This window comes from Python bivittatus, unplaced genomic scaffold, assembly GCF_059951505.1.
Source record: "Python bivittatus isolate LINGU-HERP-01145 unplaced genomic scaffold, Pbiv_v1 ctg000480_np1212, whole genome shotgun sequence".
NCBI lineage: Eukaryota > Metazoa > Chordata > Lepidosauria > Squamata > Pythonidae > Python > Python bivittatus.
The window spans coordinates 28787498-28808173 of record NW_028277075.1 but is presented as its reverse complement, the minus strand read 5'-3'; the positions used below and the strand labels follow the sequence as shown (position 1 = coordinate 28808173).

Here is a 20676-nt window from a genome sequence, read left to right as displayed (position 1 = left end):
ATGTTTTTGGATTTTTTTTCTCTAAAATTCTAATAGACTCACCTGCTGGGGGAGATGGGCGGCAGAATGAATGAATGAATGAATGAATGAATGAATGAATGAATGAATGAATGAGACTTAATGAGTTTCCATATTATATGTGTTCTATGCAGTGGTGTGCTGGAGCTGGCCTGTACCAACTTGCGAGAGTTAATTGTTAAATTTTCAGGAATTTTGCAAGCCAGTTGAGAGCAAAGCTAAGCTGCAATGCCTAGCACACCAATTAGCTGTTTGGCAGCTAGCAGTATGGTGCAGCAGCGACAATGCAGCCGGCCGTTACACATTTATTAACACCCCATGGATTATATGTATTGCCATATTCTATTTCCATTGTATCTCTAGTTCTACTGAAAGCTGCTTAATCTTTAATATATTCAGGAGCCAGTTTTGTCAACTGATGTGCTAAAATTCTTGTAAAGGTTTTAAAGTCCTGATTAATTAGAGAAATGGGCTTGCATTGCTTCTGAATTTTTGATTTGAGTAACAAGACTATTGCAATTCTTTCTATAATTTATTAGCATTATGATGATGCAAATCCAAAGCCACAGAATTCCTTTGCGTAGTAAGTCATGAAGTGACTTCCAAGTTGTCTTTATTATAAAAACTGAGGAACCCGGGGGAAAGCCTGAAGCCCGTGTTTTATTTTTGGAGTAGGTTCATTAAGCATTGTTTGTATTTTATCTTGATTAGATGACTACCCCAAAGCATCAATGAGGGCACCTAAGAAGGTGATACAGGAAGTTCTATTTTCATGCTTCTTTTTTAATGAATACCAAATTGACCAAGTTCCTCTGTTGATCCCTAAACCAGGATATCATCACAATATGACACAATATTGAATTTCCCAAAAAGTAGAATCTCCATGAATTGTTGGAATTTTCAGGGGCCTTAGAGATTCCAAACAGGATATCCTTAACTCCAAATACTCTGTGATGGGTACTAATCGTTTAAGACATTGGCTATCAGATCATTCATAGCTAATGTCCTGGTATGCTGGTATGCTTCAGTTAGGTGAAATTTTGCAGAAACTCTCCAAGTAGCAAGAACAGCAAGCAATGATATGTTTAAGTGTCTTATTTATGATGTTTCTATAGTCTTCTTACTTTCCTATTGGGTTTTAATACTGGCACAATGGGCATAGCTTGCTGCATCTCTGCTCCACACCACCTTGTTTGACATGATTTTCAAGTTCTTATTCAATTTTTCCACATAAGGCAAAAGGCACATTTCTGGAATTCATGTGCATTGGTACAACAAATGTATTGAAATGGAATGATAGTAGTTTCCTTTTATAGTTTCTCAGTTCCTCAGAGAAACTAATTGGTTTTCAAAATCTATTAATGACTTTGGGTGGGTGACCAATACTGATGATATGTACCTCTTGGTTTGATTACTTGTGATAAGAACCATTTCCTCCCTAAAATGTTTTGTAGTTCCTATTCCGTAACAAGGATTGAAAGTTCTTGGAAAAAGATACTGGACATCTACATTGCAGCTTCCAACAACTTTCTTTTCAATGTAATCACAGATAAAACATGACTTCCACATGATGATCTTAGCTGTTAGCTAAGGAGTGTCAGCTGGAGGGGCCCAGGAGGAGAGCCTTTTATGCTATGATGCCTGCCCTTTGAAACATCATTCTCTCTGAGATTAGGTTAGCCTGGCTCTGCTAGCCTTCCACAAGGGCCTGAAAACTTGGTTTGGTGCCCAGGCCTGGGGCCCCGGGTGTGTGATAGAGCCCTTCTCTTGGCTTTGCTGATGGTCATTTTATGATATGCTCAGCTGCTATGTGTTTTTGTTTTTAATGTATTGTATCTGCTATTTTATTGTAAGCTGCATAGTGTCATATATGTGAGGTAGGCAGCTATATAAATTTAATAAATAAAAAAATAATAAAAAATGTCCACAATGTGGTAAATGCCTCTTTGTAGGAAGGGGTAGTTCCACCTGCCTTCAAGAAGATGACTGTTTGCTCTTCCTCAAGAGGCCATCACTGGATTCAGCTGTACTGGACAATTTTCATCCAGTCTCCAACCTTCCCTTTTTGGGGAACCTTACTGAGAATGCAGTAGGCCAGTAGCTCCAAAAAGCTCTGGAAGAAGTGGATTATCTGGACCTCTGGTAGTTGGGTTTCAGACCAGCATATAGCACTGAGACAGCACTGATCACACTGGTGGAGATCTTTGGTGGACCTGGGAAGGGGGTAATATATCCATCCCGGCCTTCCTTGATCTCTCAACAGCCTTCAAGTCATGGTATCCTTTTGGATTAGTTCAGAGGGTTGGGAGTAGGAGGCATAGTACTTCAGTGGTTTTCCTCTTTCCTGCAAGGCTGGTTCTAGTCAGTGTTGGTAGGGGAGGAATGGTCCAGCCCTGGTGGGCTGCCACAGAGCATGACTGCTCCTCCCTCGTATTTAACATCTACATGAAACTACTGGGTAAGGTCGTCTATCAGCATGGGATTAAATATCATCAGTATGGTAAAGATACTCAGTTGTATCTCTTAGCCTGGACTGGCCAAGTGATGCTGTCAGGGTCCTTTCCCAGTGCCTGGAGGCTGTGCAAATCTGGATGGGGAAGGCTTCAGCTCTACCTTGGTAAGATTGAGTGGCTGTGAATTTTAGTCCCCTCCCCCAGATCTAGTGATTTTTCCATAATTAACCCTGAATGGGGTTATATTCCTCCAGTCAGGGTGCATAATCTGAGGTTTATCCTGGACTCACAGCTCCAGCTCAAGAAGCAGGTGGCAACTTTGACCAGGAGAGCTTTTGCACAGATATATCTTGTGCATCAGTTGTGCTCATTTCTAGATTGGGAGGCACTGCTCACAGTCACTCATGCCTTAAGTCACTTGATTGGACTATTGCAACATGGTCTACATGGGGCTGCCCTTGAACAGCATTCAGCTGGTCCAGAATGCAACAGCATATATAGACTATTGTATACCCATGTAACAATGCTGCTGTGTAGATGGTACCAGCTCCCAGTAGGCTTTTGGGTACAATTCAAGGTGGTTGTCACCTTTAAAGCCCTACATGGTATAGGATGAGATTACTTGCAGGACTGCTTCTCCCTGGTGGTTTCTGCCTATCCTACCAGATATGGCAAAGTAGGCATGCTTTGGGTACCACTGATAAAACAATGTTACCTGGTGGGTCCCCAAAAGCATGCCTTCTCTGTTATGGCACTTGGCTTATGGAACAGCATCTCCTCCAAAATATGCACAGCTCCTACTCTACTGGCCTTTCAAAAGGCTATGAATATGTGGCTTTTCCCGCAGGCACCGGGGACAAGATGTTAGTAGGGGGCTAGTTGTATGTGATAAGTGGTTTTATGGTTTTAATGAACTTCTGTGTGGTTTTGTTTTTTGGTGAGGTTTAATGGAATTCTTTTTCTCTTGTTTGCTGCCCAGAGTTTCTTGGATAGATGGGCAGCCATATCAATTAGATTAATGAATCAATAAATGAACTTGGGAGGAAGCTCTTTTGAAAATACAGGCAGTCCCTAGGGTTAAGAACGCCCTGTTTAAGGATGACCCATAGTTAAGAACAGAGCCTACGGTAGCAAAATTCCAGTTAAATATACAATGATTTGAGTTAAATACACAATGGTTCAAGTTAGTTACACAATACTACTTATACAGTATTATACAATACTGTTCCGGCTTACATACAAATTTGATTTAAAGACAGACCTTGGGAACGGAACTCATTCTTAAACTTCAGGGGGTTGGGAGTAGGGGGCACTGTGTTGTCCTGGTTCACTTTCTTTCTCTGTGACTGTTCCCAGTCAGTATTGATAGGGAACAAGAGATCCGGCCCTCAGCCCCTGCTTTGTGGGGTTCCGCAGGGTTTGGTACTCTCCCCACTTCTGTTTAACATCTACATGAAGCCGCTGGGTGAGATCATCCGTCACCATGTGGTGAGATATAATCAATATGCTGATGATATTCAGCTGTATATCTCAACCCACGGTGAGTTAAGCGATGCTATAACCTCTCTCTCGCAGTGCCTGGAGGCTGTTAAGGTCTGGATGGGGAGCAATGGGTTGAAACTGAACCCTGGCAAGATGGGAAGGCTCTGGGTTTGGATTCTTTGGTCCATGGGGAATTGCCATCTTTGGCCTTGGATAGGGCTGCACTGCCCCAGATGGACCTGGCGCATAATCTGGGGGTTCTCCTGGACTTGCAACCCCTGCTTGAGGAGCAGGTGGCAGTCATGGCCAGGAGGGCTTTTGTGCAACTGTGGTTGTGCACCAGTTACACCCTTTCCTAGATCAACAGGCCCTGCTCACAGTCACCCACGCCCTAGTCACCTCCCATCTTGACTACTGTAATGCGCTCTACATAGGGCTCCCTTGCAAAGTATCTGGAAGCTTGGTTGGGTCAGAATGCAGCAGCCTGCATAGTTTTGTGCAAACTTAGATTTGAAGATATGTCCACTCTCTTGCGGGAGCTGCATTGGCTGCCAATTTGTTTCCAGGTCCAATTCAAGGTGCTGGTTACCCTACATGGCTTGGGATCAGGGTATTTGAAGGACCACCTTTTCCCAGTTTCATCTGCCCGACCCATCAGATTGGGGAGACAGGGTATGTTACAGGTCCCCCCTATTAAGGAGGTCCATTAGTGGGACTGAGAAAAAGGGCCTTCTCCGTGGTGACTCCCTCCCTGTGGAACATCATCCTCACAGAGATAAGACTGGCCCCCACCTTGATGCTCTTCTGCAAGGTCTTGGAGACATGGTTTTGCCAGCAAGCCTAGGGATCCCAGGTCGATCTGGAGCCTATCAAATGGCTAGTGTAAATGTGTTGTTGTTGCCAGGGGGGTGGGGTGGGTGTAGTGGGTTTTGTATTTGGGATTTTTATTCCTGTAAGCCACCCAGAGTCACCGTGAGTGAATTGGGCAGCCATATAAATTGCTCAAATAAATAAATAAATAAATACAATAAACAAGCTGGGGACTACCTGTATGCAATAGAAAGTATCCTTGTTGATTATGTATACTGTAGTCCAGAACCAGAGTCAACTTCCATCTCAACTCTACTAAACTTCAATTAATATTGTTACATCATCCTGAGGCTCCTTCTTACACACATTCTGAACACGATAAAGCTGCTGATCTTCATTATCCTGTGAAAAGTCAAGTTCATGTGAAACTAGGTGATGTGACTTCTTAGTACAGTCTTTGGGCTTATACTAAAGAACCTTATACAACATACTCACTCAGTATGGACCATCTTATTGAAAACCCCCTACATTCTACATCCTTGAATCTGCACATAGAATATTGATATAACCCTCTGCAGCGTAAGCAGGGATTGGTATGTCTGGATCTATGTTCAGTCATTGTGGAGAAGGCATTTCTTATGTTAGTTGAGCTTGTTGCCTTGCGTTTTCAATCTACTCAGTGTGATACCATGTACCTTAGTTTCTCTTTTTGATTTGTCACTTAAGCAGTGCAGTTTCACTCGCTACTGTCTTTTCTTGAGCCATTGCAAATGTCAATTTCAGTTTCGGAAAAAAGACTCTATTGGGGTTCTTCATCATGAACCCACTTACTAGGCAATCTCTCAGTATCTGTTCTAAAAATGCCCTCAAATTGCAGGCACTCATTGAGAGTTGATAAAAACATCTTCCTGACCAACTAGGTAGTCTTGTATGATTTAAAGAGGCAGTGCCAGATTTCCCAGATTTTCTCTGATAACACTGGAGGATGGGATGGTACTTGGTTTTACTTCAGTTCAAGAATCAAATGTTCAGATTTTGAGGAAAGGAGGGCATCAATGTCCCTCATGCCATGGAGGATAGATTGACTTGAACAGTTCTGCAGCAGAGGGGTTTCTTATATAAAGAAGACAACCACCAGGGCAAATTCTCTCCTCAAATCTGATTCTTCTATGGAGTCTCCCAGCACAGGGGGCAGATTCCAGTCCTGAACTCATAGCAGTCTGCTCTGTGCATGCTTGGGCTTTTCCTACTGCAGGCAGCGTGTTGTTTGTACAGGTGGTCCTTGGTGTGAAGAAGATGATTCTACCAAATGAGGAAAATGATGAGAAGAGTACTGCTAGTCGTAAATGAGATATAAATTTATACCTGTGCTATGAAAGACCATGAGTAATTTTTTTGTGGCAACATCTTCCTCCTCTTTGAGCAGTAACTGCTATGAAGTTGACTGCCAGACTGGAAAAACCTGCTTCAGGAGGATAATCTTCTCCTATACACATATACTATGTTTCATTTAGAATTTTTAAAAGGCAATTGTAAATTATTTTCTTCTTCTTTTGTAACTAACTAATGTAGTAAAAACCAATTCCCAGTGAAATGTTTTCAGTATTTATCGGAGAGTGCGTTCCCAGTCAATAAAACAAAACTTTCACAATGACAGTGCCTGAGAGTTAAATTCAATTTAGAGAATCAGCATTATAAATTAATACTCAAATTCGGAGGCTCAAATGCATTTTTATATAATAATATCCATTACCTCTTCTGCACACATTTGACATACTTCATCTCTGTGATTTACTGGATGTTTAATTCTGTGGTTGTTGGCATAGGTCTTCCCCTAAATCTTCTAAATAAGCGTATAAACCCATATCTGAAATATATTGCTAGGCTAACCAAAACAAAAGCAGAAGAAAAGATATATATAATCCCTCCAATAATTCCAGCTTTTGCCATAGTGCTTAAATGTTTGTGTGGTCGAGGAGGTCCACTATCAATGCTACCACCGTGGCCTTTCTTCAGGCAGTCTGGAGGAGCCCAGCCATAATCACAGTGACAATGTTTGTAATTGTTGCACACTCCCCGATTATGGCACTTGGTGATGTTACAGTCATACTTCAAGAGAGACACGCTCACGCATTTTCTGTCAATGCACATCCTATCTTTGCCACAAGGACTGCCATCTGTCACTGCTCCAATATCAGCTATCTTCATTCCACTGTGGTAGTCTATACTCCAGCACTGCTTATTACCAAGGGGGATTTGAATTATGGTGTTGTGTTCCTCCAAAGAAGGTAAGACTTGCACATTTTCACACTGGATACGACCACACAGGATATTCTTAGTTTGACATTTGTGATAAATTCCATGTTTAAGGCCACAATTGCCAAAGCGATCACCTTTAGCATTCATTTCTCTGAAGCAAATATCTGTAGCAGTTTTTGCACTGAAGCCAAAAATCATTTTGCATTGTGTATGTTCAGACATGCAGTTTCCACGATAACAGTATGCATCATCACTGCATGGGGCACCATTCTGCACATAAACATCTTCTGGACACCACTCAGAAGTCCCATTGCAGTATTCAGGAAGATCACAATAGCTAGTCTTCTCTCTGCAAACAGTTCCAGACTTAAGATATTGACACTTAGCACAACATTGACCAAAAGCACAACTGACACCAGAACGGAATGTACAGTTAGACTGACAACATGGATCCAACTTGCATTGAGCTTCTGAACCACAGTCACATTGCTCTTCCTTATCTACCACTCTGTTGCCACATAATTTGATTTTAAAGATTCTATCAGGGTCTGGAGGACTTAATAAGCATGGAGCATTCATTGTGAGGAAATAGTCATTGTAACTACAATTGCTAAATTTATCAGTCACTTCATGAACTGGAGCCATAATGCAGTTAACTCTACCACAACTACAGTACTGTTCATCATGTAGCATGCCAAGATTATGTCCTAATTCATGGGCAAATATGCTACTGATAATGGACAAACTGCTAGTCATATATGAGATAACAGCAGATCCCATCCTTTCATCACAAACTGTTCCTACATAAGCTGACCCAAGTGAAAGTTCAAAAGTCTTACATGCAAATAAATGACCAACATCACTTTTTAGACGATTAACCAAGGAGTCTCTCCTCCAGTCACTGAAATCCTGAAGAGTTCTATCTATGACAGGAGAAATCATTATGAAGTTCTTTTGTGACCAGATTTCCAATCCAACTACACACAATTGAACAGAAAGAGGTTCATAAAAAGAATTGGCAATATGGATAATGTCAAGAACTTGCAGAGCAGTAAGAGTTTCATTTTTGGCAAACTTTAAATAACGTTCATGTTCAATCACAACAGCAATCTCTACATATCGAGTGCGTAGCCACCAGTCTCCTTTGGATGCAGTATTGGAAACTACATTCTCTATGTTTTGGAACATGGCCTCTTGATGTTTTTGCTCTTCCTGTGTTAGGCCACACCTCATTTGGATAGCACTCTCTTTTTCTTCTAAACGATATATCACATGTTGAAAGGTAGTAGATCCCTGTATTGGTTCAATTTCATATGTCTTATTTTCTAATTGCAATATGCCTTTGAGTCCTCCTGAGCAAATACTAAGGGTGACCAAAGAGAAGAGTTTGTCCTGCACAAAACCATGGTAGTAGCAGTCATCCCTGAAGAATGGATAGTCCAGCTGCAGATCCCCATCCTCACTGTAGGTAAAGATGGGCAAATGTTTAGGAACCAAGTCCCTCTTTTGTGTGAGGTGCATAATGATATTCTTTCCCTCACACTGAAGGAGATAAGTGACATTCTGTGGTTCCTGTTGTCCAGGTTTTGGACTTAATAACCATGGGATGGTCACCTCATAAGAAGCATAAATAAAGCCCTGAGGAAGTATCTGACTGGCAGTCACAGTTAGGACATTCCTGAGCAACATCAAGAGCCATAGAAGATGGATAATCATTTTCCATAGCAGAAGGAATCCTTTAAAGTACACTTTCTCACATTTCATTTCCAAAGGAAGCTCTCTTAAAGTAGATGACAGGGTAGAAACAAACTGGAAAGAATCCCAGATGTAAATAAGATGATGAAAAGGAGAATTCTGTATATAGCAACAGTTATGTGGCTTCCTTTGGAATGTGGGTGGGGCTTGGAGGAAGAAGAATGGAACAAACTGGCAGGAAGAGGGTCCCCCCCCCCCGTGGTTTGCTGAACAGACAAATCACATTACCTTATTTATGTATACCCTTTAAATTTTTCAACGAAGACATTTCATTGTGACTCAGTAATACAGACATGAGTACAGAAAGCACCAAAAATAAGAAAGAAATAGGTGGCCTTACTTTGGCACAGATTCTGTGGATTAATGAAGAACTGAATCAGAAAATGATCAGAGGTATATTCTATTAAACCAATCATATCTCTTGGGGAAGGTAAAGCAGCAGGCCTGAACAAGTTTTCTTGTTCATTTTGTTCTCCTCCATAAAGGAGGCTTTGCATTTCCTAGAGGAAGCCATTTAATTTTTACAGCTGCTGACAGAATCCTATTGACATGCCTGCTGAATGTAACAGCATTATGGTCACTGCTTTCAATGGCTTTAAAGCAGCAATGGGAAGCCAGAAGATACGAGTAAATTGCTGAATGATATGCCAAGGATTATCATTCCAGTTGTTTAATGATAGCACCAATAAAAAGCTTCATCCTTCTGTCTCTAAATTAGGAGTCCTATTTGTAATTTGGATGGAAATTCGCCTTTGTACTTGTATATACTGTCATGTGATATATAGCTCTATTTCTTGGCCACTGTTTGGGATTTTGTGCCATTAGCAAACTCCTTTTCAACCTGTCTTCCATTAGTGGACATCAGATTATTTTTATTTTATATATATAAAATATATAAAATATTTCCTCCGCCTGAAGGAGGAACTAGAGAGGATGTGGAAAGTAAAGGCCAAAGTGGTCCCAGTGGTGGTAGGAGCACTCGGGGCCATGACTCCTAAGCTGGGAGAATGGCTCCAACAGATCCCAGGAACAACATCAGAGCTCTCTGTGCAGAAGAATGCAGTGCTAGGAACAGCTAAGATACTGCGCAGAACCCTCAAAATCCCAGGCCTCTGGTAGAGGACCCGAGATTGAGGAAGACACGTACCACCCATAGGGGTGAGAGGGGAATTTTTTCAATAAAATACACACACATACATACACATACATAAACACAAATACACATGCATATGTGCACACATCTGTCCATGCCTTGGGAAAGGACTCTCAAAATTTGCCACCTGCACCTACCAAAGTGCACAACATTAAAGTATTGAAGACAGTTTCACAGTGTGGGGTCATTCCTCAAAAATATGGCAACATATCAGAAGAAAAGTAAAGCTTTCCCCTCCCATCCCAGGATATAGCTTTCTTACTTATTTCCACTTTCTCCCAAGAGAGGTACTACTGTGATCTAAGGAATTTAGGCAGTCCTGTGACAAGAAAATCATTACATTCATTAATTCCATGGAACCAAGGGAATCAGTTACACTGCAAGAACTGGTTTAGCATAGTGACTAAGAAACTAAATAGAAGATAATTAAATTTCACTTGAAACCTACATCTGCCACGAACCTCCTATGGTAGGCCACAACTGTTTTATCCTTAGTCTCATTATTTGCAATTTGATAATAATGCCAACTTTCAGTTTTTAAGATGCAAAATGTTTATTATTTTCAGAAGAATTCTGATTTTTTTAAAACATAGTTTTCTGTTTCCTCCATAAAGAAGAACTAATGGGAATGTTTACCCAGTGGCAAAGGACTTAGGATGAAACAAAGCTTCAATCTAACACAAAATTAAAAATAGTAAAATCTCATGAGAGACCATTTGAACACTGAACATAGTACAATTACTATATTAAATCCCTTTTCTATTCTGCCATACTCAGTTTTAAATGCAATAGTTACCCATATAAAAGGGACACTGCATTAGACGGAAGCATACCAAAAGAGCACAAGACACACAATTGATATATAGTGGTTTGTACTTTTGGATACTATTCTCAAGTAAAAGATAAAATTAATTAAAATTTACTTATAGATACATACTACATAGTCCAGGAGACTGAGATCCATTCAAAGCAGAAGATGAAAACACCTCTGATTCAGTAATCTTTGAATAATATGTCATACTCTGAGAAACAACCACATACCTTTTTAATGAGATCACCACTGAAGAATAAGGATCTAGAGTGCAGCAACCTATAATCGCTTGTAAATACAAAATATTTTATTAAATAATTTGAAATAATCCCTAAGTAATAATTCTCATGGTTATACATTAACAAAGCACATTTGAAAGTAGTTACTGTATTATATAATGTGATAAGTAATATATGATAGTTGGGTGAGAGTCTTCTTTTAAAGATACAGTGAACTGGAGTATTACTGTTCAGAAATATAAATTACAGTAATTCTTACAGGAAACCCAAGTGATAACAATGCAGTGGTCATGTATGGATTATGAAAAGGAATTCAAGGATAAAATAATGTGCAAGGCAGAGTGTAAGAGAGACAGAAATTGTAGGTGGAGTTTTTGAAATAACAACAGCAAATCTGCACAATTCCAGAAATAATATTTTCATTTCAGATGTTTGGTTGCTGAAGGAGCATTACTGCTATTGCACATATAAATCACAAAACTCTGCTGGTCTGCACTTGTTTTTCCTGCAAAAACCACAGAAGAAATCTGAACAAACTGAGATTTTTTTGCCATCACAATTTCACAATAATGTCTTTATTCTCATACTTACTAGGCAGTTTATGAATAGATGTAATACACTGGAGTCACTACAGAATAGCAGTGTAACAATTAAGCCACAAGCAGATGCTGCAATTCCCAACACAGTTACACATGATTAAATATCACTGAAGTCAATGGGAGTGTTGGTATGAGCACCAAACAGTTTCACCACTACCTCAAATCTTGTACTAAATATATAAAACCCTACTAGAAGAAATATATAGTCACAGGTTAATGTCACAAACTGCTCTGTCCCACCGGATCAGCATGTGCTAGATTATTTATGCTATGATTCTATGCAGTATTTGATCTTGTGTTCAATACCTCTGCAAATCTTTGTAATTAATTATACCTATGGGGTTCTTGAGCAAAAGGTTCTTGTATGTGCAATTTTGTACTATCCTACCTCTTTTCTAAAGAAATGTCAAACACTAGGAGCCCAACTCTATTACTCTTACTGTAGTTTAGAGCAATGTTCATTCTTAGCAAATGTGTCCTCTGACTTTGCTACTTCATCTTCCAGACCTTTTACCATTCACAGTATATAGCAATCAACCCAAGCTGTATTTTTGCTTTTTTAAAATGGCATTTAAAATTTGCATGTGTGAACATACATCTTATCATAATAGGCCATTCAGATAAATAGTTGAAGATGCCACTGTGAACCTGATCTGTTTAGGTACCCACCTTATTTCTCTAAGCAGCTCTATAATGGTCCACTTCCAATCAAATTTTATAAGCTGCGTATACTCCAAAAAATAATTTCAAAAATTATTTTGTGGACCCAAAATATTATGCTACAAATACCTGTTTGTTAAGTACCAACTAGGTTCAGCTCTAATAAGTACAAAAAACTCCAGTTTTTCCCTCCATACAGCAATTTTTATAGGAAGAGCCAATTAAAATAATGGATAAGGTTTGAATTTCTTTCTATATTTTTATCTGATGGTTTTCCTAATAGTCAGCCTGGATTACCTCCACATGGCCTGCAACAACCACCTATTTGCATAAAGAGGAGCCTGAACATAAGCCTAGAAAACTACATTGATGAAGATCTAAAAACAATTTTTACAGGCCAAATTTCTTTTACAAGAAACAAAATGCATTATTTGCAGCACAGTGCACTGAATGGATATTTCTGGAAACCTCCTAGCCTCCTAAGAGTTCATAACAGAGCTTGTCCTCATGTCAGAGTTGGAGTTATCAAGGTCTGTCATCCAACATTCAGATTTGTTATAAGATGCCAAACCCAGCTAGAAGAGCAGCAGCAGAAAGACCTATAACAATGCCTTTAGTCCTTCTTCCACTGCTACTGTTTGGTGGAGGAGGCCCACTGTCAATGCTGCCACCACTGCCTTCCTTTAGGCAATATGGAGGGGCCCAACCAGAGTTACAATGACAATGTTTATGAGAGTTGCATATTCCTCTGTTGTGGCACTTGGTTTGATTACAATCATAGTTCAGGAGGGAGACCTTGATACAATCACCATTAATGCATATCATGCCGATGCCACACTGTGTGCCATCTCTCACTGCTCCAATATCAGTTACACCAATTCCACTTGGAGAATCTGTACCCCAGCACAAATGGTTGCTAAGAGGAGTTTGAATTATGGTGTTCTGCTCATTCAAATTAGGCACTTCGCCAATGTTTACACACTGGACTCTGCCACACAAGACATTATTGTTCTCACACTTCTTATACATATTACCAGGAATAATGCCACAATTGCCAAAACGATCACCTCGAGTATTTATTTCTTTGAAGCAGTCCAGTGGGGCAACCAATGCTTCCTTGCCAAAGATAACTTTGCATTGCTCATTGTGAGTAGAGCATTTTCCATGATAGCAATAGGCCCCATCAGAGCATGGTGCTCCATCCTGTACATAAACATCTTCAGGACACCACTCTGAAACTCCGGTGCAGTATTCAGGAAGATCACACATGTTAGTCCTTTCTCTACAAACTGTTCCAGCTGGAAGAAGCTGACAGTCAGCACAGCATTTTCCAAAAGCACAAGTGGCTCCTGAACGCAACATACAGTTAGACTGGCAACACACATCTGATTCACAATGGAATTTTGAACCACAGTCACACTGTTCTCCACTCTCTACCACCTTGTTGCCACAGTTTTTGAGGTCATACAATTTCTCATGTTCCGGTGGAATTAACAGACATTGTTTTCTACTATTATCCATCAGCTTAGAATAACTGGTATAACTGCAGTTACTGAACTTACTTGTGTTGCTTTGTAAGGGAGCCATAATACAAGAATGCTGATTACAGGTGCAGGATTTCTCATCATGCTGCATACCAAGGTTATGGCCCAGCTGATGAGCAAAAGTTATAGTGAAGGAGAATAAACTAGAAGTAATAAATGCCTCGACAGCAGATGCCCAGTTCGGATCACACACAGATCCAACAAATGATAATCCAAACTTAATCCCAAAATGCTTATAGACAAATAAGTGGCCAACATCATGCCTTAAATGCTGGACAAGTATCGTTTTCCTCCATGTATTGAAAGTGTCAAGCAATTCATCTATGCTTTTAGCTATTGCAATGAGGTTTTTTTGTGACCATATTTCTAATCCAACCACTACCAGATGAATCCCAAGAGGTTTATAGAGCGAATCTGCAATGTGAACAGCATCCAGGACTTGTCTAGCAGTGAAAGTTTCATTTTTGCCAAATTGGACATATCGTTCATGTTCTACTACAACTGCAATCTTCATGTATCTGGGGTAAGTTTGCCATAGTCCTCCCAAAGTACTTTTGCTTATTATGTTTTCTCTGTTCTGGATCATGGCCTCCTGGTGATTTTTGTCTTCTTCCATTACTCCACACCTCATTTGGACTTCATTCCCCTTCTCTTCCAATCTGTAGACCACATGCTGAAAACTAACAGATGCCTGCACAGGTTCAATTTCGTAGAGCTTATTACCCACTTGCAGAAAGCCTCTGAGTCCTCCTGAGCAGCTGCTGAGGGTGACTAGGGAGGATGGCTCACCATGTACAAAGCCGTAATAAAAGCAGTCATTCTTGATGAAAGGGTAGTCCACCTCAATGTCCCCATCCTCATTGTAGGTAAAAACAGGGAAGTGTTTAGGAACAAAATCCCTCTTCTGCCTGAGATGTACCACATGGCCTTTCCCTTCTATCTCCATTAGATAAGTGAGGTCTTGGGGTTCCCGGCCTCGCCGGGGTGCCATCCTTCTTGGGATGATAACTTCATAAGAAATGAAGGGAAACCCCTGAGGTGGTGCCTGACTCCAAAATATCCCAGCGGCAAAAACAAGACAGAGGAACCCTCTCTTGGCACTGCCCAACCCCATTTCTCCCTTCAGGAACCAAGGGAGGGGAGGCCCTGCCTCACGTTGGAGAGTGACAGTGGTGGAAGCAGCAAGGTGGAAAGTAGAGGATAAGAATGAAACTTCGCCACCACCACTGTAGTGGGAGGAGGGCAGCCATGGAGTTCCCTTTGGTTGTACAGCAAACGGCTTTTTCCTGTATCTTCTGGAGGGCATTCCAGAACCTTCAGGAAAGCCCCTCCCTCTAGTTAGCAGGCATAGCCCAATAGGATTGATCTATTCATCAGGTAGGCTATTTTGCCATCCTAGACTACCTAGTCCCAAGCCACTGAAACAGAGGCAATGTTTAATTCTTTAAGCTTAACATTTGGGGGGGGAGGGGATGGCAGTTTTTAAGAAACCTCTTTATCTTCATGTATCTTGATTTTTTCCTTCATTCCCACTGGCCATCCCATTAGACACATCCTAGTTAGATACATCCTGGAGAACTACATTCAAGGGCAGAAACCATTCATTCATTTAGTCAGTCAGTCAGTCAATTTGTATAGCTGCCCATCTTAAACAAGTGACTCTGGGCGGCAAACAATCTTAACATCAATTAAACCAATTAAAAACACAATGCAAAAAGAAAAATTAAATGCATGCAGCAGCCAAGAAATATTATATATTGTTATTTTACTGGTTAAAGAAAAGGGAAGCAGTGATAAGCATGCTTAACTATCTACTGGCTAGTTTGGCAGGAGGAATGGTGAGCAGTAGCCAGGTAGCTCTGTCTAGGCTTAGGTGGTCTTTGTGTACCTCTGCAGCTTTCAGCAGCTATCCAGATGGTTCTACCATCTCTAACCAGTGAAGGCCAATCCTTTGATTACTGAAGCCTCCTACTTACTTGGGGCTTGCAATAGTGAAAAACAATCTTTACTTCCCAGGTTCTCCCTAACTGAGCTGTGTTGGGTCCTAATACATTCAGAGAGTTGGTGAGAGCTATGCCCTTATTCTCCATCCTGATTGTCAGGCATATGACAAATATCCTTTGATACAAAGCATTCTACTCCTATCTTTTAAGCCCTTAGGTATGCTTAAGCTGAGTTGTTTAACCATCTGCTCATATGGGGATGGGCAACCTTTAGGCAGAAAGATATTGCCCTGAACATTTTTTGGAGAGGTCAAGAAACTGGACAAAGAGGAGCAATCAGGTACAATGAGGGTATGTCACATATGTAAGCAGAGCAGGATGTTCTGTTATCTTTCCTGGATTTGGGACAAAAAATTGGGGGAGGTCTTTTTAATTTAACATACAAAGTCTATTTTAGGACTGATACTGAATTTTCTGTTTCATACCTCCATTTTCAGCAGTTGGGATCAGAAGGAATCCCCCAAATAGGTTTGGGGATTATGGTCTATTTGGTAGACTGGTGAGGTGACTTAAATTACTGCATCCAGTGATAGAGCAATGCAATGCCCTTAGCCCTGAAGACAGCTAATAGAGGCATTATTTTAATTCAAGAACACTTATTTGTGGAATTCACACCCTTTTCCTGAGGTCTGTGTCATTTTTTAAAAATTACATTGAGAATTTTTTTTAAAAAAACTCCTAATTTGCATTTTATTTATTTCTATTTGGACAATTCTTACTACCATTAATTTTAGAAGCATTTGTGATACAGTTGAGTATTTTATTCTTATATACTATTTATTATTTTCATATACAGTCTTGTGAGGCTTAACACCTGAAAGACTGTACATGAATTCACTTATATGCTATGCTAAATATGCAGTATTATCACACCTCATATCCTAAAGGCATTGGTGTCTCACCTAGGAATGAACTGCATCTTTCTTTACCTGTTTCTCATCCTCATCATCTAGTCTCTGTCTCTAGAAAAAGGACTGGAGAATTTCCAGGTGATGTGGCTCGTCTGAATCCACAGGTTAGTGTTGATCTTTGGAACACCTAAGGATGGTTCTGGATCTGTATTCTGTTTACAACATTCTTGATGGAAAAAAGTCAATACAGAAACCTATTTATTTATTAAAATTTATTGGCTGCCCAACTCCAGTGGACTCTAGTACAACGTTAAAAAAAACAACAACATAAAGACAGCAAGGAACATTAAATCAACAGGTAGCCTAGGCTAAAATACTCTGCTAACAAAACTCACAAAACAAAAAAGGGGCCATTAAACATTGATCATCTATTGATCAAGTATTATGCTAAGAAGGCAAAAGAAAGAGGCCTGTAATTGCTGGCTCATCTGATGAAACTCCTGATGTCCTCCTATGGCCTGATGCCCCTGGCCCATGATCCACGTAAGGAACTACTAAGACTTCTGTTTTTCCAAGATATGATTAAGCTGATTACTTTTGGTGGTCTTGTTTCCCAGGATTCCTAAGACCTCCTGGGGCTGGTGATTAGAATCTTAAGAGGCTTTCCAGCCTAAACAGTTATACAGGTACTCACCTTGAGCAGCCTTATTGTTCATGAACTATGAGAGAAGAAAGAGGCTCAATAAAACATGAACTGACTAGCGGCAGTGGCAACCTATTTTAGATGGTTTGTACTCTCCCCAAAAGACTAAGCTCATCATTTGGGAGTACTCTTTAATTCTAAAATGTCAGTGTATTTGTAGATAACAACTGTAGCAAGGAGCTCTTTTGCACAAATATGCCTGATAGGCCAGCTACATCCCTTCCTGAGCCAGCCAGATTTGGCTATGGTTAAGCACACCTTTATAACATCTCATCTTGATTTTAGTGCAGTGCATTCCATGTGGGGCTGATCTTGAAAAATTTCCAGAAACTGCAATTGGTACAAATTGCAGAGGTTAAGCTGTCCAAACACAATGTAATGTGTGCTATCGACCTTTAAAGACCTAAACAACTTAGGGCTTATTGTTTCAGGAATTGCTTCTATTATGAACTACCTAGCTGCTAAAATCCTCAAGAGCAGTTCTTTCTTTTAAAGATGTTCCCATTATCAGAGGCCTGTCATTTTAGCACAAGGGAGAGGACCTTTCTCTGTATTGCTTCCTGGAGGTTGTTTTGTCTAGCTCTTGCTCTCTCAGGGGTTCAAAAATCTATAACAACTTTTATCTGGCTTTTAACTATTAATTTATTATTGATTTCATGTTAATTTTAATTTATTGTTCTGTTTTTATATTATTGATCGATTCATTTGACCAAAATATTGAGGCTGCTCAACTCCTTAACAACTCTGGGTGGCTTACAAATAAAAGCAATTCACAGTAAGAAAAAATACAACTGATCAGAAGAGCAGAATACCAACTGTAAGTCACCCACAAAGAATAGGGCTCAACAATCACCCTGTCCCCAAGGCCTGGGAGAACCACCAGATCTTCAACAATTTTCAAAACAACATAAGGATGGAGCCACATGAATTTCTGGGGGGAAATCATTCTAGAGAGCAGGTGCTGCAAGAGGGTAGGGACTCTTCCTGGGTCCCACAAGATGACATTGCATAATTGATGGATCCCAGAATACACCCACCCTGCTGGACCATACCAAGCAGGTAGAGACGACTGAAGATATGTGGTCCCTCAGATAGCCAGGCCCTAAGCCATGATGGGCTTTAAATATGATAACCAGCATCATGAATTGTACCCAACTGGTAACTAGTGCAACTCACAAAGCAGTGAAGTCACATGTGCACAACACAGTGCCACCATCCCTGTTTGCACTACTGCATTCTGAACCAGTATGAACCAGCTGTAGCTTCCATATGGTCTTCAAAGACAGCCCCATGTAGAACACTTTACAAGTGTCCAACCATAAAATCACCAGGGTGCAACTGACTGTCTGAGGAGCCTCTCAGTCCAGGAAAGGGTGCAACTGGTGCACTAGATGTACTTGTGCAAAGGCCCTCTTGGCCACAGCATCAACCTGCTCTACAAGCAGGATCTGAGAATCTAAGAGGACTCCCAGATTGCACACAAATATCAAATGGGGAAGTGCAACCCCACTGAGAGTCAACAATGGAATATTTTTGGATCCGGATGCAGCCACTCAGTCTTGTCAGGACTGAACCTGAGTCTGTCCTCCCCATGCAGACCCACACTGGGTTAATACTTCGACTGCATCACCTGGTCAACCTGAAGTCAAAACGTACAGCTGGATATCATCAGCATATTGATGATACCTGAACCCCAAACTCTTGGAAATTCTATGCTCTCTGGACCACCCCAAATCTCCCTAGCACCATGTTGGTCCAGAGGTAATTTAGCAATTTCTGGAAAAAAATTCCTCAGCTGTTTTGTCAAGCCTCCTGCAACCACTTTCAATTCAGGGAATTTACCTCTGGAAACCACTCAACTGCCAAATGGCATGGTTTAGAGGAGGTTCAGCATGTTCCAGAGAGGAAAGAGTTCTCTAGAGTGTTTTGTTCCTGAATAGCCAAATGCTGCACAACCCTACTGCTGATAGATTTGGAAAAGAGGCTAACATCAGCAACTTAAAAAGAAAAGTGGCTACAATGGACAGCATGCTGAATTGCAGGAGGATGAAATTCTTCATTTTCCACTATCGTGCCTGCATATTTCTTGCTAGTAACACCTCTTCCGAAACCCAAGCCTCAGCATCTATCTATACATTTAATATATGGAATCTCAACTTTTTCTGACACATTGAATAATGTGTTATCTTAAAACTATAAATACTAATACTATGCTCTTGTGCAATGTAACGTCAACCAGGACAAAGTAGTCCTTTAGTCTGACTCTTTCTTCCCAAGATTAGTGTTGATTCTATATCAACAAAGTTCATTCTAAGGGACAAGTTGGGCATTCTATTTCTTCTAAGATCAGGCAGTCACAGTACAGAAATCAGTGGCTTTTTTCACATCTTTTCAATTAGACGTTTGACAATGGCAGCTGTGAGAAATGATGATGTTTCTGCACTGTACTGCAAGTTTCTATGAATTTCTATTCTATCTTGTGTAGAACATTCCTCTCACCTTGTCTCTAGTGGACAATAATCTTATTCCTCAACATATAATATACTAGTCAGTGTTTTCTGGGAGTATTTTTCTTTGTCCTGTATTGCAACTTAAGTGTGCATATTTTTTTCAATGCTGTTTGCAATAACATAGCTTTAAGTAAACTAATTACACAATGTCTTTCATTCACTCACTCGCTTAATTTTAGCCTGCTGCAATCAATCGACTCTGAGCAAGTTACAACTGGGAATGTATGTGGCACAGAGGTTGCCTTATTTTTCCAACCTGGAAATCTATCATGGGAATCCTCCCTTTCTTTTGGAAGTGAGCAAGGGAGATGGAAACAACAGAATATGAATGAGGAGAGTGAAGAGCAGGGAAGAAAAAAAGTGGAGTACAGGAATGCAAAGTATTTAGGAGGGAGAGACAAACATCAGGAAAGTTTGGGGAAGAGTTCTGTAGGATAAGAAAGTATCAAATCGTTTAAAGACAAAGTAGGGTTGTCAAGCTCTTCCTCCTTTCTCATTACATTTCTTTTCAATGGTGGAAAATTTATCACCCTAAAATATGCAGTCCTATTTTTTTTTCTTTCTCTACAGCTCAGCAAGTATCAAACTCATTCTTTATTTTTACCCTGTTGTTCCAATGGACCTTGGAACATGTGTCATGTTTAGACCCCTGGAAATACATATCACTGAACTATAGCTGTTACATTTGAATAGGGATTTATAAGAATGCACTATTAGTGACCTTGAACCATTGACTCAATTCCCAGATGAATCCCTCAGTCCTTTACAAGGACTTTACTTAACTGGATTACTATGAGGGCAACAGTAAGAAAGAGAAAATACATAC

General features: G+C 40.3%; 2 protein-coding genes across 2 annotated transcripts; both read right to left on the bottom strand.

The window, feature by feature from the left end:
* Positions 1-6294: 6294 nt before the first annotated feature.
* Positions 6295-9117, bottom strand: LOC103047990 (disintegrin and metalloproteinase domain-containing protein 20-like). The gene has a single exon (XM_007428341.3). The coding sequence runs from the start codon at positions 8784-8786 to the stop codon at positions 6555-6557; it is 2232 nt and encodes a 743-aa protein (XP_007428403.2). The 5' UTR covers positions 8787-9117; the 3' UTR covers positions 6295-6554.
* A 1360-nt stretch (positions 9118-10477) lies between these two features.
* Positions 10478-20522, bottom strand: LOC103066675 (disintegrin and metalloproteinase domain-containing protein 20-like). The gene has a single exon (XM_007428336.4). It carries the CDS (start codon positions 15087-15089, stop codon positions 12795-12797), a length of 2295 nt encoding a protein of 764 aa, XP_007428398.2. The 5' UTR covers positions 15090-20522; the 3' UTR covers positions 10478-12794.
* Positions 20523-20676: the final 154 nt, after the last annotated feature.

Bases quoted from the DNA above. Each gene is read 5' to 3' on its own strand.
- LOC103047990 (XM_007428341.3), bottom strand. From the start codon at position 8,786: ATGAAATGTGAGAAAGTGTACTTTAAAGGATTCCTTCTGCTATGGAAA.
- LOC103066675 (XM_007428336.4), bottom strand. From the start codon at position 15,089: ATGCCCTCCAGAAGATACAGGAAAAAGCCGTTTGCTGTACAACCAAAG.